The following is a 16131-nucleotide window of genomic DNA, read 5'->3' as shown; positions in this document are numbered from 1 at the left end:
CTATAGAAATTCCTCCAGAATCACTTGCCCACATTCAATTGCAAACTACTACAAAAGTTTAAAACACTGAACTTCTGGCCTGGCACAGTGGTTCATGCCGGTAATCCCAGCACTTTGGGAGGCCCAGGCGGGCGGATCACGAAGTCGGGAGTTAAGAGACTAGCCTGGCCAACATGGTGAAACTCTGTCTCTACTGAAAATACAAAAAATTAGCTGGGCGTGGTGGCGGGCGCCTGTAATCTTAGCTACTCGGGAGGCTGAGGCAGGAGAATCGCTTGAACCCAGGAGGCAGAGGTTGCAGTGGATCAAGATCGAGCCACTGAACTCCAGCCTGGGTGACATATCTACATGTTTTCCCATACGCTGAACAAGAATAATTTAACTGGCATTCTCAGGCTTTCAGAACTGATTAAATGTTTATGAAGTACTTTAGGACCATGAAGGGAAGCCACTGTAACCATAAAATGTCATATTTGCTTAATGCAAAACTATAACTACCTGTTAGCTATAGCTGCAAATCCAATCCTCACAATTCTTTTGTGTCTCCCTAACACAGAAAATCTTCAGTGAGTCATGTATTTCAGTAAGGTACATGTCTTTAATGAGCTAGTTTAGCAACCTCAGAGAAATGAATTTTCTTCCAAATCTTTGCTTTCTCACAGGCCATGTCACTCTCCAAGTCAATTTTTTGCAAAGGGAAACATGATCCTATTCACCTCGAGAAGTTAGGTCTAGTTATTGATAAGCCAATACCAAATGACTGAAGACTATGAGGAATCACGGTAGAACTTTCTTTGTTAACATACCAGAAATGTGACTCCTGAAAATAATCCCAGAAAACAGGCATTCTGACAAGCGCTTTATTAAAGGGAAAGTCCCTACACTTTTACATAAAGAACTTCGAAAATGCTTTTAGACAGTGGAGACAGAAAACTCAACTCGCTCAAAGCTTAAACTTAATTGGTTAGGTAGTTCCAGCACCTGCCTGGTGTTGAGCGACTAGTGACTGGGGCCACTGGTCGGGGAAAGTGCTGATGCCATCTCCAGCTGCCCCTTTCGTGAATGACAGTAACAATGCAAACACTGACAAAAGAGCTGCGAGCCCCCCCACCCCCAAGCCCCTGCTTAGCAGTACTTCCACCCAGCCCCAACATACAAAGCGACAAATCCCTGAAAGGCCCTCCTCTGACAGATCTCCCAATGCAGAGACCTCGCCTGTAGTCTGGTAACATGAAAAAGTGCTACCCTTCACTCCTTGCAAGACAGCGGAGCCCCTTAAAGGTGCAGGGAAACGCTGCCTGCTTCTCCAGCGCCAGAGGCACGGGGCGAGAAGACTTCCTCTCCGGCTGCGGGCGCGGAGGCTCGGGGGCAGACAGAGAACTCCCTCTGGGCGAGGGTACTCCCCAGACGGCCAGCGGGGAGGGCAGGGAAAACGGGAGAGGAAAGGAAAGGGTCCCTGACTCGGCAGGAGGGCGGAGGGTCGCTGCCCTGTGGCGTGGACAAGCGGGGCTCGGCGACGGGCACACCGTCCTTCCCGGGGGTGGCAGCGGCCGGCCGCCCGCTTCCTGCGAGCCAGAGGCGGCGACAAGTCGGCTTGGGTCCGGGAACACGTTCCTTCCTCGAGCCTTGTCCCGAGGGAGGGCTCAGGCTGTCGAGGCTGCAACTCTCCCTCTCGCCCAACTCCGGCGAGCGTGAGGCCGGCCGGCCCCGGGCTGCCGGCGCGGGATGCCCGCCGCCCGGGTGGGGGAGGCGGCGAGGCCGGCCTCGGCTCGCTCCCTCCCCACGCGGTCCGCGCCCGGCGCCCGTCCGCGCCCTCGTCCCCGCCCGCCGCCGCCGCCGCGGGGCCGGGCCGCCGACCTCGGCCGGCCGGGCGTGGGGCCAGGCGGCGGCGGCAGCGGGCGGGCCGGCGGCCTGGGGCCCTACCTGAGGCTGTGTACCAGCTCCCGGCGTGACTGGCTTCCCGGCAGACCACTCGGTTGGACATCTTGGTGCCTGTGCCGCCTATGGTGCACGAGGATGAATGAGGAGGCGGCGGCGGCGGCAGGAGCGGCTCCGCGAGGGGACGAGACACCGCGGGCCCAGCCCAGGAGGAGGCGGCAGCGGGGAGGGGATCAGCCCGGCCCAGGAGGAGGAGGAAGAGGAGGAGGCGGCGGCCCAAGAGGAGGAGATGGCAGCCGGGGCGGTGGCGGCGGCAGCAACAATCACCACAAACTCCGGCCACCGCCGGAAGATGGGGCCCACGGCGGCCTCACCGAAGCCCGGAAAGCCCTGGCCCCGGCCCCTGGCGTCCCCGCTGCTGCCCAGCCGGGGCTGGTTCCGCCGAGCCGCCCCCGCGGCCCCCTCCCCTCCCAGCTGGCCTCCTCGAGCCACCGCGGGTGACCCCACCCCCGTGACTCCGCGCCCGCCCCCGCCCCCCACCCCCCGCGGGGCTCCCCGCACCCACCCCCACCCCCGGCAGGGCCCTCCAGCCCGGCCGCCCGCCGCCGGCCCCGCCCCGCTCCTCCTCCCGGCCGCGCGGCGAGGTTAACGGCGGAAACTGGACAGGCCTGACGGCATCTGGGGTCGGGCAGCCCCGCGAGGAGGCAGCGGCGGCTGCAGCTACGCGCACACAAAAGCCCAGGGCCGGGGCCTGAACCGGGGAAGGCAGACCCGAGAAGAGCCAACGCTTCCTTACTCGCCACTCTAACGGGTCCTGCCCACTGAGCATGCCCAGCACCGCTGCCTAGCCCGCCGAGGAATCTCAACGTGCACGCTCCGCTCTCCGGGGTTTAGCGGCAGCAGAGGCTGGGAGGTGGGGGCAGGGCGCGGGGAGCAGGACGCAGCCGCAAGGCAAGCCCCCTCCCCCAGCCAACTTCCTCAAATGGAGAGCACCTAGGGCTCGTGGATGCGGCATTCCACGAGGACAGTCCCGCGGGTATCCAACATACACTGGCATCTTTCATGGATTCGCACCCCCAAGGTCTCATTCCTAGGGTGGCCACGCCGGAAAGTTCATCTGTAGAAGCAGGCACTTGGTAAAGTGTGCCTGTGGTCCTGCAACTGCTAGTTTTTGCTTCACAGGGTCACCCTTACCACCTAACGGTGGCTTTGACACTGTAACCATTTATCTTGTTTCATGTTATATTTATGTAGGTGCATGTCTTATCTCGCTAACTAAAGTGCTTGATATAACTAGCCTCAGTTATCCTCAACTGTAAAATGGGGACACTCAAGGAGTGTACCTAGGATTATAAGAGCTGCTGAATGCGAATAGCCTGACAGGGTAAGCACACAACAAATATTATTTTCACCCTTGTCATCTTATAAATCCCAGTATTACACATAAATGTCAGGAGCAAATAATTTTTTTACAATTGTGTAAGAATCACAGCAAAGGAGGCTATCTTGGACCTCTGAGGAAATGTTATTGTTACAGAGTACACCATTGCAAAAGTAGGAATAGAGGAAGAGAAAGTTGCATACATCCAATGAAAGTTTTGGGGCAAACACTATGTTTGTAACTGCATGGACATGGTACCTCCTGCCTATAATCCCAGCACTTTGGGGGTCTTAGGCAGTAGGATTGCTTGAGGCCAGGAGTTCGAGACCAGCCTGGAGAACATAGAAAACCCTGTTTCTATAAATTTTTATTTTTTAATTATCCGGGCGTGGCGGCTTCGCCTGTGGTCCTAGCTACTTGGTAGGCGGAGGCAGGAGGATCACTTGAGCCTAGGACGTCAAGGCTACAGTGAGCCATGATCACACCACTGCATTCCAACCTGGGCAACGTACGCAGCAAGACCCTGTCTCAAAAAAGAAAAGAAAAAAAAAATTATATCTGAGTTTCATACTAAACAAGCCCCTTATAGATTCCAGAGTAGATGACTGGCTGTCTAATATTCAAATTTACTTTTTGAAGCACTATTCTGTTTCCTCTCCTCCTTCCATCTTCTCCAACTTTAGAGCCCAAGGATTTTGTGCAGTATCCCTGTCCTAAAGCCTAGTCAATTACTGGAACACTTCTGACTTTCATACCTTTTTCTAATTAGGTTAAAATCTCCACTGTATATTTGTTTACTCAAATTTTACCCTCTCCACCAACTTGCACAAAACATCATATGCAACCAAAAAATGGACATACCATGTAGCCAAAACGTCTTTCTTTTCTTTTTTTCTTTTTTCTTTTTTTTTTTTTGAGACAGAGTCTTGCCCTGTTACCCAGGCTGGAGTGCAATGGCTCGATCTCGGCTCACTGCAACCTCCACTTGCTGAGTTCAAGTGATTCTCTTGCCTCAGCCTCCAGAGTAGCTGGGATTACAGGTGACCGCCACCATCCCCAGCTAATTTTTGTATTTTTAGTAGAGACGGAGTTTCACTATGTTGGCCAGGGTGGTCTTGAACTCCTGACCTCAGGTGATCCACCTGCCTCAGCCTCCCAAAGGGCTGGGATTACAGGCATGAGCCACTGCAGCCGGCCCAAAGCCACTACTTTTAGAAGTAACAGAAAAAAGAAGGCTGGAGCTCTGATTACATGGTACTGTTCTGAGTACCAAAACTCAGTGATCATTGATGAAATGTAAACTTTTTGTTGTAAGTTTCAAGAAAAGGAAACTGCCCTAAGTGCTTATATTATGATGGTTCTTGTAGTTATTTATTGCTGATTTTGTTTCTATGGAAAAGAAGGGGCGGAGAGATTGGATACAATTAAACAAAGAAAGCTTAGTATTTCAGGCCCTTCAAATTAGAAAGTCAGATTTGAGTCCTGGCCCTGTCACTCATCAGCTGTGTGACCATGGGCATCTAGTTCTTTAACCTTTTCTAGCCTCAGTGTTATCTGTGAAATGCAAACAGGAGTAATATCTAACTCATAGGCTTGCTGTGAGAATGATTAAGGTACGTTAAAATGCTTCGTAAGCTGTTCTTTATAAATATTTGTTATTATTATTATCCTCTACTCCTAGCAACAATTCTAGGTCTCATTCCAAACTAGTCATCTAATTTAAAATTCAGCTTTCTCCCTATTAAAATGCTCTACTGAAATTTTCTTGCTGGTCAAACTGAATAAAGACCACAATGCAACTGAACTGAAAGGTTAGCAGATATTATGTTATCTCTAGGATGCTCTCAATATATGGCACAATTATTCCCCGTGTCCACTTTATTCTAGCTACCTTACTCAAGTACACTCTTGAAAGAAGTTGAAACTATTCATTTATTCACCTCCCCTAAATTAAGGAAAATTCATATAATGCAAATACTTTGTATTTTAGGAGAAGCTTATTTGACAATACTGTACAATTCTCATGTTACTATCAACAATTTCCATTATATCCACTAGTGATTTTCGTTTGACACTCCATAAGCATTATTCATAGTAGGAAGCAAGGAGGAAACCTTTATTAACAGCCAATCCTTATGAAGCTAAGACTTCAAGAAATAAGAAGGAAGGCCAGGCACGGTGGCTCCTGCCTGTAATCCCAGCACTTTGGGATGCTGAGGCGGGCGAATCACAAGGTCAGGAGTTTGAGATCAGCCTGGCCAGTACGGCAAAACCCCGTCTCTACTAAAAATACAAAAATAGCCAGGCGTGGTGGCAGGTGCCTGTAATCCCAGCTACTCGGGAGGCTGAGGCAGGAGAATCGCTTGAACCTGGGAGGCAGAGGTTGTGGTGAGCTGAAATCCTGCTGTTGCACTCCAGCCTAGGTGACAAGAGCAAGACTCTGTCTCAAAAAAAAAAAAAAAGAAAGAAAACAGCATATCAGGCCGGGCGCGGTGGCTCAAGCCTGTAATCCCAGCACTTTGGGAGGCCGAAACGGGCGGATCATGAGGTCAGGAGATCGAGACCATCCTAATACGGTGAAACCCCGTCTCTACTAAAAAATACAAAAAACTAGCCGGGCGAAGTGGCGGGTGCCTGTAGTCCCAGCTACTCGGGAGGCTGAGGCAGGAGAATGGCGTGAACCCGAGAGGAGGACCTTGCAGTGAGCTTAGATCCGGCCACTGCACTCCAGCCTGGGTGACAGAGCAAGACTCCGTCTCAAAAAAAAAAAAAAAAAAAGAAAACAGCATATCCAATATTTACTGCAGCACTCAGTAGTAGCAAACAACTAGAAACAACCACAATGTCCATCAATGTGAAATTTGTTAAACTAGGATATACATATGCACCCATTAAAAAGAATGAAGTGGCTGGGCACAGTGGCTCATGCCTGTAATCCTAGCACTTTGGAAGGTTGAGGCAGGAGGATCACTTGAGGTCAGGAGTTCAAGACCAGCCTGGACAACATAGCAAGACAAAAAAAAAACTAAAAATAAATTTTAAAACGTAGCCAGGCACAGTGGCACATGCCTATGGCCTCAGCTACTTGGAAGGCTGAAGCGGGAAGATTGCTTAAGCCCAGGAGTTTGAGACTGCAATGAGCTATGATCACACCACTGCACTCCAGGCTGGGCAACAGAGTGAGACCCTATCTTTAAAAAAAAAAAAAAAAAAAAGAAGAAGAATGAAATGGGACTATATACTAGTATGGAAAGAGTTTCAAAAAAGTGAAAAAAGCAAATTACAGAATATATAAAGTATGCTTCCATTTGTATAGGAATGAATACTTGTAATTTCATATACTTGCATATGCATGGAATACTTCACGGTAATAACTTCTAGAAGTAACTGGATGGCTGAGGTGGAAGGATGGAAAAAGGATTTAACCTTTCCAATGTATGTCTTTGTGTATCTTTTGTATTTTGTGCCATATACATATACTACATACCAAAAAAAAAAAAAAACCACCTCTATTTTTACATCTTTAGGCTTGATTTTGAATCTACACGGCAATATTAAACTGACCATTTTTAGATTCTACTTATCCACAACTGATAGCTTTAGAAGCACGCTAACACTGAAAGCCCTGTAGATCAGAAAAATATTTTACAATAGTAACACAGCATTTTGAACAAATCAAGAGAAGAGTTTAACACAGAGAAGGTCTTTTGATTTCAACCAAAACTGGTGTTCTAACCTAGTATCAGTCAACTTTGTCTCTGTCTACCTTAGAAAACCAAACTTGATAAACAACATTTATTAAATACTGTATATCTGAACACTGGACTAAGTATATTAGATATTTAATAATTCCTGTCAGATAAAAATTTATTCATTTCTAATGTTTTGTAATATAATTTTTTATGTAGAGCTTTTTTCCATATTTATTTATTTATTTATTTTTTTAGATAGAGTCTCGCTCTATTGCCCAGGCTGGAGTGCAGTGACACGATCTCGGCTCACTGCAAGCTCCGCCTCCTGGGTTCACGCCATTCTCCTGCCTCAGCCTCTGGAGTAGCTGGGACTACAGGGCCCGCCACCACGCCCGACTAATTTTTTGTATGTTTAGTAGAGACAGGGTTTCATTGTGTTAGCCAGGATGGTCTCGATCTCCTGACCTTGATCCGCCTGCCTCGGCCTCCCAAAGTGCTGGGGTTACAGGCGTGACCCACTGTGCCCGGCCCTTTTTTCCATATTTATTAATATTTAGGATTGTCAGAAATGGAATAACAGAGTCAAAAGATATAAGGAGCCAGGCGCAGTGGCTCACATCTATAATCCCAAAATTTGGGGAGGCCAAGGCAGGAGGATCACTTCAGTTCAAGACTTGAAGACCAGCCTGGGCAACACAGCAAGATCTCATCTCTACTAAAAATAAAACAAATTAGCCTGACATAGTGTCATGCCCCTGTAGTACCGCACCCTGTATTACGAGCTACTCAGGAGGCTGAGGCAGGAGGATTGCTTGAGCCCAGGAGTTCAAGGCTGCAGTGACCTATGATTGTGCCACTGCAGTTCAGGCTGACAGAGCAAGACCCTGTCTCCAAAAAAAAAAAAAAAAAAACACACAAAGCTTTGTTAAAGCCTGGCAAAGTAGTTTTTGTTTTATTTTATTTTGTTTTGAGACAGAGGTCTCGCTCTGTTCCCCAGGGAGTGCACTGGCACAATCTCAGCTCACTGCAGCCTCCACAGCCTCTCAGGATCCAGCAATTCTCCTGCCTCAGCCTCCCGGGTAGCTGGGATTACAGGTGCGCACCACCATGCCTGGCTAATTTTTGTATTTTTAGTAGAGATGGGGTTTTACCATATTGGCCAGGCTGGTCTCAAACTCCTGACCTCTGGTGATACGCCTGCCTTGGCCTCGCAAAGTGCTGGGGTTACAAGTGTGAGCCACCATGCCCAGCCAAAGGCTGGCAAGGTTTTTTAAAAAACAATTATTCATTACCAACTACCCCTTTTATCACTGGTGACCTATTTTCCACTATTTTATTACTTTTCTTCTTTGCTAATTTATACCCAGAGATTATATTTTAATAAGTGGATTTTCGGTTGTAACCACTCATAGGTTCATCTTTTGTGCCTCATTTTTCCAGTCTGATATGTCATCAGGCCTCCAATTGTTAATGCCATTTTGGAATCCAGTCCAGGAAAATACCTGGCTACAGTTTTGTATGCTCCTCCTAAAACAATTCTGTCACTTCTAACAGGAAGTTGTCCATCTTAAAATCCCACTGTACCTTCTCCTAAATGACGTTCAAATAAAAGTTCAATATTCTTCCTTTAGGTGCATCAGAACTAGGTAGATGATCTCCTTCTATCCAACCCACTCTTCTCCCTTTTTTTTTTTTTTCAATTCAAGGTTTCTATTTCCTCCAGGAATCTATTCCTGATTCACTCTACTGATCCTCCCAACTAACCCACCCACCAACGTAATTCATGAACTCACTCTTAAGGGATACAGTAGGTTTTACTCAATTTTTGTATTTATTTACTAAACAACGTCTGCATTAAATGGTCAAAGGTTAGGAACTGTTTATATGCTTCCCAGTTACATATAATATACGACACCAAAGTATAATAGTAACTTTCTTTTTTGTTGTTGTTTTTTTGAGACGGAGTATCGCTCTGTCACCCAGGCTGGAGTGCAGTGGTGCGATCTCGGTTCACTGCAGCCTCAGCCTCCTGGGTTCAAGCAATTCTCCTGCCTCAGCCTCCCGAGTAGCTAGGATTACAGGTGTCAACCACCACGCCCAGCTAATTTTTGTATTTTGGGTAGAGGCAGGGTTTCACCATGTTGGCCAGGCTGGTCTCAAACTCCTGACATCAGGTGATCCACCCACCTCAGTTTCCCAAAGTGCTGCGATTACAGGCGTGAGCCACAGCACCAGGCCATATAGTAGTAACTTTCTAAACTGACTTCCATTTAACCAATTTATGAGAGTAAGTGGAGCTCTCCATTCCCTCAGTAAAATAACACTGAATAATGCCCATGAATAAACTGAACTCTTGAAGCTACTGTGCTACACTCTTTAAGAAACTCTCAGCTGGGTGTGGTAGCTCACGCCTGTAATCCCAACACTTTGAGAGGCCAAGGCAGGTGGATTACTGGAGGTTAGGAGTTCAAGACCAGCCTGGCCAACATGGTGAAACCCCGTCTCTACTAAAAATACAAAGTTAGCTGGGTGTGGTAGTAGGGAGGCTGAGGCAGGAGAATTGCTTGAACCCAAGAGGCAGAGGTTGCAGTGAGCCGATGGGCAAAAAGAGTGAAACTCTGTCTCAAACACACACACACACACACACACACACACACACACACACACACACGCATTCCAGCCTGGGCAAAAAGAGTGAAACTCTGTCTCAAACACACACACACACACACACACACACACACACACACACACGCACTCCAGCCTGGGCAAAAAGAGTGAAACTCTGTCACACACACACACACACACACACACACACACACACACACACACACACAGAGAGAGAGATGGGTTTGAATCCCTGCCAAAAACTTAATTCCTCTGTAACCTTAAGGAAATTATTCAAATGTTTCTTCATCTATAAATGAAGTGTTAAACTAGCCGGGCGTGGTGGTGTGTACCTGTAGTCCCACCTGCTCAGGAGGCTGACGTGAGAAGATGACTTGAGCCCAGGAGTAAGCTATGCTCTCACCACCGGGCTCCAGCCTGGGTGACAGAGCAAGACCCCGTCTCAAAAACAAATAAATAGGCTGGGTGCAGTGGCTCTCACACCTATAATCCCAGCACTGTGGGAAGTTCTGGCAGGTAGATAGCTTGAGGTCAGGAGTTCGAGTTCAAGACTAGCCTGGTCAACACAATGAGAACTCGTCTCTGCAAAAGCTTAAAATAAAAAAAAAAATCAGCCAGGTTCAGCAGTATACCTATAGTCCCAGCTACTCAGAAGGCTAAGGCAAGAAGCTCACTTGAGCCTAGGACTTCAAGGTTGCAGTAAGCTATGGCCATGCCATTGCACTCCAACCTGGGTGACAGAGCAAGACCTCATCTCTAAATAAATAACGTATTAAAATTAAAATTAAACCTACCCCAAACTTTGAGGGGTGAGGAATACGTTTATGACCTTGATGGTAGTTATGGTTTCAGTGATCTATAGTTATCTCCAAAGTAATCAAGTTGTATATATTAAATATATACAGCTTTTTGTTCAATTATACCTTGATAAAGTGATTTTTAAAATAAACAAAAAATAGGGATAAATTTTTTAAACTTAAATCCACCTCACAGGTTCAAGGATTAAATGACAACTCATGTAAATATTTAGCATGCTGCCTGGCACATAAGTACTCAAGTAAGTATTACGTAGACTGCCAGGAAAAGACATTCCTTGCCAGGCACAGTGGCTTGCACCTGTAATCCCAGCATTGTGGGAGGCCAAGGCAGCAGGATCACATGAGGTCAGGAGTTTGAGACCATCTGGGCAACACAGTGAGACCTCACTTCTTAAAAAAAAAAAAAAATTGGCCAGGCATGGTGGCTCACGCCTGTAATCCCAGCACGTTGGGAGGCTGAGGCAGACAGATTGCCTGAGCTCAGGAGTTTGCGACCGTCCTGGGCAACACGGTGAAACCCCGTCTGTAGGAAAATACAAAAAATTAGCCGGGTGTAGTGGCATGCGCCTGAAGTCCTAACTACTGGGGAGGCTGAGGCAGGAGAATTGTTTGAACCTGGGAGGCGGAGGTTGCAATGAGCTACTGCACTCCAGCCTGGGCAACAGAGCGAGACTCCATCTAAAAAAATTAATAAAAAGACATTTCTATTCTCAGCCCTTACCACTAGGCCAAGTATTGCATATTTACACTTCCAAAACTAGAATATCTTCTAATCGGTCCTTAACCAGAGGTATCAGAATGCCTTAAAGATTTTTGTCAGGCCCGACACAGTGGCTCACACCTATAATCCCAGCACTTTGGGAGGCTGAGGCGGGCGGATCACCTGAGGTCAAGAGTTCAAGACCAGCCTGGCCAACATGGTAAAACCCTGTCTCTACTAAAAATACAAAAAGTAGCCGGGCACGATGGCACGCACCTGTAATCCCAGCTACTGGGGGGACTGAGACAGGAGAATCGCTTGAACCCAGGAGGCAGAGGTTGCAGTGAGCCAAGATTGTACCACTGCACTCCAACCTGGGCAACAGAGCAAGACTCCATCTCAAAAAACAAAAACAAAAAAGGCTCTGTCCCATTGGGTCATGTTCACCAGGTGACAGCTTTAGAAGCCCCTTAACACATACATAATACTTATATTATGTACAAAATTTGTATTTTTATATTGATTTTTATGTTTATATTGTTTATACTTATATTTGGAAAGTTCCCCCAAGTAGCTCTGATGAGAATCGTTGGTAAACAACCACTGCTAAAGATTATTGATCTCTTAATAAGATTACCCAATTATGGGTGTGGTGGCTCACACCCATAATCCCAGAACTTTGGGAGGCTAAGGTGGGCAGATCACCTGAGGTCAGGAGTTCAAGACCAGCCTGGCCACCATAGTGAAACCCCATCTTTACTAAAAATACAAAAATTTACTGGGGACAGTGGCGTGCACCTGTAATCTCAGCTACTCAGGAGACTGATACAGGAGAATCAAGCCTGCGAGCTGGAGGTTGCAGTGAGCCAAGATCACAGTGCACTCAAGCCTGGGCGACAGAGCAAGACCTTGTCTCAAAAAAAAAAAAAAAAATTACCCAATTACTACTCAGATGTTAAAAAAATCACTAAAAAGACTTGGGTGGATTAACTTATGAGTTAGCCAAATAACCAAAATAAATTTGATAGAATACTTACAAAAACTACTATATAAGAAGATCCCAGTATGTCCAGGTTTTTCCTATTCAGATATATAGATCTGCAGATGTAAACCAAAAACATAGCACCTCCCACAAGTGTCAGTTCTACTAAAATATTTCCTGTGTTAAAGAAAACTATAAGGCATACCTAATCAGCATTATTTATTTATTTATTTATTTATTTATTTTTTTGAGACAGATTCTCACTCTGTTGCCCAGACTGGAGTGCAGTGGCACGATCTTGGCTCACTGCAACCTCCGCCTCCCAAGTTCAAGCAAGACTTCTGCCTCAGCCTCCCGATCAGCCTCCCGAGTAGCTGGAACTACAGGAGCGTGCCACCATGCCCAGCTAATTTTTGTAATTTTAGTAGAGACAGGGTTTCACCATATTGACCAGGGTGGTCTCGAACTCCTGACCTTGTGATCCACCCGCCTCGGCCTCCCAAAGTGCTGGGATTACAGGCGTGAGCCACCGCGCCCAGCCAATCAGCATTACATTTCTAACTTTGCAAAGGCCTTAACAGGTTTAGCTTGGAGACATACGACTTTAATAGGCTTCTTTCAATTTTGGCACTGACATTTTAAGCTAGATAATTCTTGGGGAGGGAGAAGATGGGCATGCAGGTTGTCCTATTCATTGTTAAGATGTTTTAGCAGCATCTACAGGCACTAGATGCCAGTAGAACCCCACCTAGCTGGGCATGGTGGCTCACGCCTGTAATCCCAGCATTTTGGGAGGCCAAGGCAGGTGGATCACAAGGTCAGGAGTTCAAGAACCCCACCTGATTCTAGTCGTGACAACCAAAATGTGTCCAGACATCAACAAGTGTTCTCTGGGGAAATGGGGGTGGGGAGAGATCATCACTCCTCTTTGAGAACCACTGCTCTAGTGGATGTTTTTTCCTGGCTCTTTTATGGCAGTTTCTCTATTTTCTGAGCTAGTGAGCCATCTCCATTTCTTCACAGGGGACAATGAGAATAGACCCCAAAAAGAACTGGCTGCTGCTTTCTATTGCAAAGAGAAGCAATGAAATTCAGCAACACATTGGTAGAACCGGATTTGAATTCCCATTCAAAAACTTACCAGCAGTGTTGTCTTGAGCATGTCACTTAACCTCTCCAAGTCTGTTTCCTCATCTGCAAAATGGGAATAATAATATCTACTTTGCAGAGCTGCCATATCAGAGATCATTTAAGTAAAAATGTACTATGCCTGAAACTTAGTAGGAATGCAATAAATTATAGCTATTACTATAAATGTTGATAACATTAGAGGATATTGTATCCCCTTTGCAATGCTTTTATTAGTACTCCAACTTTATTGTACATTAGAATCACCTGTGATACTTGTTAAGCCATTGAAGACGCCCAGATCCCACCCTCAGAAAGGTCCAGAAACAATGCTGAGAAAAATTGGCTGAATTTTTTACATTATACTTGACTGCTGTATTTTCTCTCTGTTGTAAAACTCTGCAGCATTTGAAGACAGAAGAAAAAGAGAAATTCATAAAACAATCATGTAAAATATGTGTCATATAGAACAAAAACTACTTTAAAATAATGGTGTTTTGACAGTTTATTTTGAAGGTCATTTTAAAAACAAAGTTAAAGACAATCTGAGAAAAAATTGCACAGAATACACTCATTAAATAGGTATGGTTTATGGTGATTAAATCAAAATAAGGGAAATATGTTCTCTTCTGCAATTCCAGAAATAGGTTCTGTTGTCCGGAAGGTTCTTATACATCCAAAAAGGGGGGATAATCATGGCAATTAAAGCTGCCTCTTAATCATGTAAATCTACAGTAGCAACTAAATTTTTCTGTTCTTCCCATTAAGTCAGTTTCGATCTTCAAACTGTGCCTTGTTTTTTAAAAGATAAGATGCTAGAAATTCAATGGGATTTGGTGGTCTGTAAGGGAAAAGAAATCCAAAGTTTAGAAATATATTTCCTAGATGTGTTAATTTAAACATATTGTTCCATAATGAAAACTCATCTTTTTAAGTTTAATTTTCATTTCACAGTCAAAGGACATTTGTAGTAAATAAAATAAATGAGATAAGCAAGCAAATTAATTAGCCAACAAAATAGTTTAATGAGACTGACATTTTTGTATGGCTTAAATCTAGTTATGAACTCAATTTTAAAACATGTTTAAAAAATGTATTGACAATGGGATGATCATTACCCCAGAGAGAATAATGACTTGAAGGGGTCACATGGATGGCTTCTGAGATGCTGGCAGTATTCAGTTTCTTGATCTGACTGCAAGCTACACAGGTATGTTTAGTTTGTGAAAATTCATCAAGCTGTATACCTATGATATGTGTAATATTCTGTGTAATATCCTTCAATAAAAGAACAAAAATAATATAGGACAGTGGATGTAGCATCACTAAGACATGTAGATGAACTCAAGTGACTAGTCAAAGAAGCAACACTAATACAGATAAGTAGGTTATGTTTCTTTTCTAAAAGCTACTTCTTTCTTTCTTCAAATACTTAAAATAAATAATTCTAATACTATTTAATACAACTACAGTGCACCTAAGAAGATAAACACATTTATAAAACTAAGAGGAGATATTTCATATTAACACTTCTTTTTTTTTTTTTTTTTAGACGGAGTCTCGTTCTGTCACCCAGGCTGGGATGCAGTGGCCGGATCTCAGCTCACTGCAAGCTCCGCCTCCTGGGTTCACGCCATTCTCCTGTCTCAGCCTCCCGAGTAGCTGGGACTACAGGCACCTGCCACCTCGCCCGGCTAGTTTTTTGTATTTTTTTAGTAGAGACGGGGTTTCACCGTGTTAGCCAGATGGTCTCGATCTCCTGACCTCGTGATCCGCCCGTCTCGGCCTCCCAAAGTGCTGGGATTACAGGCTTGAGCCACCGCACCCGGCCCATATTAACACTTCTATGTAAATTATTCTTGCTGAGAATACAAGTCCAAAGATGAAAAACTGGGGAGACATCTATTTTCAACTCTACTATGAAAAGGCATATTGAAAATGTGTTTACAATAATCTCAAAACATTCCCAGAGCACTTTAAACAGCCCTAAGAGCTGTCTACAAATAGACAAGATTTTTCACGTAGTATTTAGGGTTCACATGATGAATTATTTTACCAGAACTCTTTACTTAAAAAATGTAGCGCAGTGGCTCATGCCTGTAATCCCAGCACTTTGGGAAGCTGAGGCGGGTGGATCACGAGGTCAGGAGTTTGAGACAATCCTGACCAACATGGTGAAACTCCGTCTCTACTAAAAATACAAAAATTAGCCGGTCGTGGTGGTGCACACCTGTAATCCCAGCTACTCAGGAGGTTGAGGCAGGAGAATCACTTGAACGCGGGAGGTGGAGGTTGCAGTAAGCCGAGATCGCACCACTGCGCTCCAGCCTGGGCAACAGAGCAAGACTCTGTCTCAAAAAAAAACAAAAACAAACAAAAAAACACACACACAATGTATTTGGCCGGGTACAGAGGTGGCTCACACCTGTAATCCTGGCACTTTAGGCGGTCAAGGCGGGCAGATCACAAGGTCAGGAGTTCGAGACCAGCCTGGCCACCATGGTGAAACCCTGTCTCCACTAAAAATACAAAAAATTAGCCGGGCATTGTGGTGCATGCCTGTAGTCCCAGCTACTAGGGAGGATGAGGCATGAGAATCACTTGAACCCCAAAGACAGAGGTTGCAGTGAGCCAAGATCAAGCCACTGCACTCCAGCCTGCCGCAACAGAACAAGACTCCATCTTGAAACAAAAACATACTTGGGCTGGGCATGGTGGCTCACGCTCATAATCCTCACACTTTGGAAGGCCAAGGCGGGCAGACAGCTTGAGCCCAAGAGTTCAGAATCAACCTGGGCAACATGACGAAACCCTGTCTCTACAGAAAATACAAAAAATCAGCCAGGCATGGTGGCACACACCTATAGTCACAGCTACTCAGGAGCATTAGGTGGAAAGATCGCTTGAGCTTGGGAGTTTGAGGCTGC

General features: G+C 45.7%; 2 protein-coding genes across 13 annotated transcripts in view; both read right to left on the bottom strand.

The window, feature by feature from the left end:
- MEMO1 (mediator of cell motility 1) overlaps nucleotides 1–2774 on the bottom strand; it is a 143880-nt gene extending 141106 nt beyond the window's left edge. The window contains exons 1-2 of one of the 4 annotated variants that reach the window (XM_050754146.1): nucleotides 2675–2774; nucleotides 1924–2001 (exon numbers count right to left, since the gene is read on the bottom strand). In XM_050754146.1, coding sequence (XP_050610103.1) covers nucleotides 1924–1984 — 61 coding nt within the window. In that variant the 5' untranslated portion in view covers nucleotides 1985–2001; nucleotides 2675–2774. Of the gene's footprint in view, nucleotides 1–1923 lie in introns of all 4 variants that reach the window. The other 3 variants (XM_050754144.1, XM_050754145.1, XM_050754147.1) reach the window with 3 other exon arrangements.
- Nucleotides 2775–3384: 610 nt separating this feature from the next.
- Nucleotides 3385–16131, bottom strand: part of DPY30 (dpy-30 histone methyltransferase complex regulatory subunit) — a 937477-nt gene continuing 924730 nt past the window's right edge. For 4 of the 9 annotated variants that reach the window (XM_050754154.1, XM_050754152.1, XM_050754151.1 and 1 more), the window contains exon 5: nucleotides 3385–3782. In XM_050754154.1, the coding sequence (XP_050610111.1) occupies nucleotides 3638–3782 (145 nt within the window). In that variant the 3' untranslated portion in view covers nucleotides 3385–3637. Of the gene's footprint in view, nucleotides 3787–13217; nucleotides 13271–13467; nucleotides 13604–13694; nucleotides 14046–16131 lie in introns of those variants that run through there. The other 5 variants (XM_050754158.1, XM_050754160.1, XM_050754156.1 and 2 more) reach the window with 4 other exon arrangements.

Source organism: Macaca thibetana, chromosome 13 (genome assembly GCF_024542745.1).
Source record: "Macaca thibetana thibetana isolate TM-01 chromosome 13, ASM2454274v1, whole genome shotgun sequence".
Classification (NCBI taxonomy): domain Eukaryota; kingdom Metazoa; phylum Chordata; class Mammalia; order Primates; family Cercopithecidae; genus Macaca; species Macaca thibetana.
This window is presented reverse-complemented; position numbering and strand designations above follow the sequence as displayed.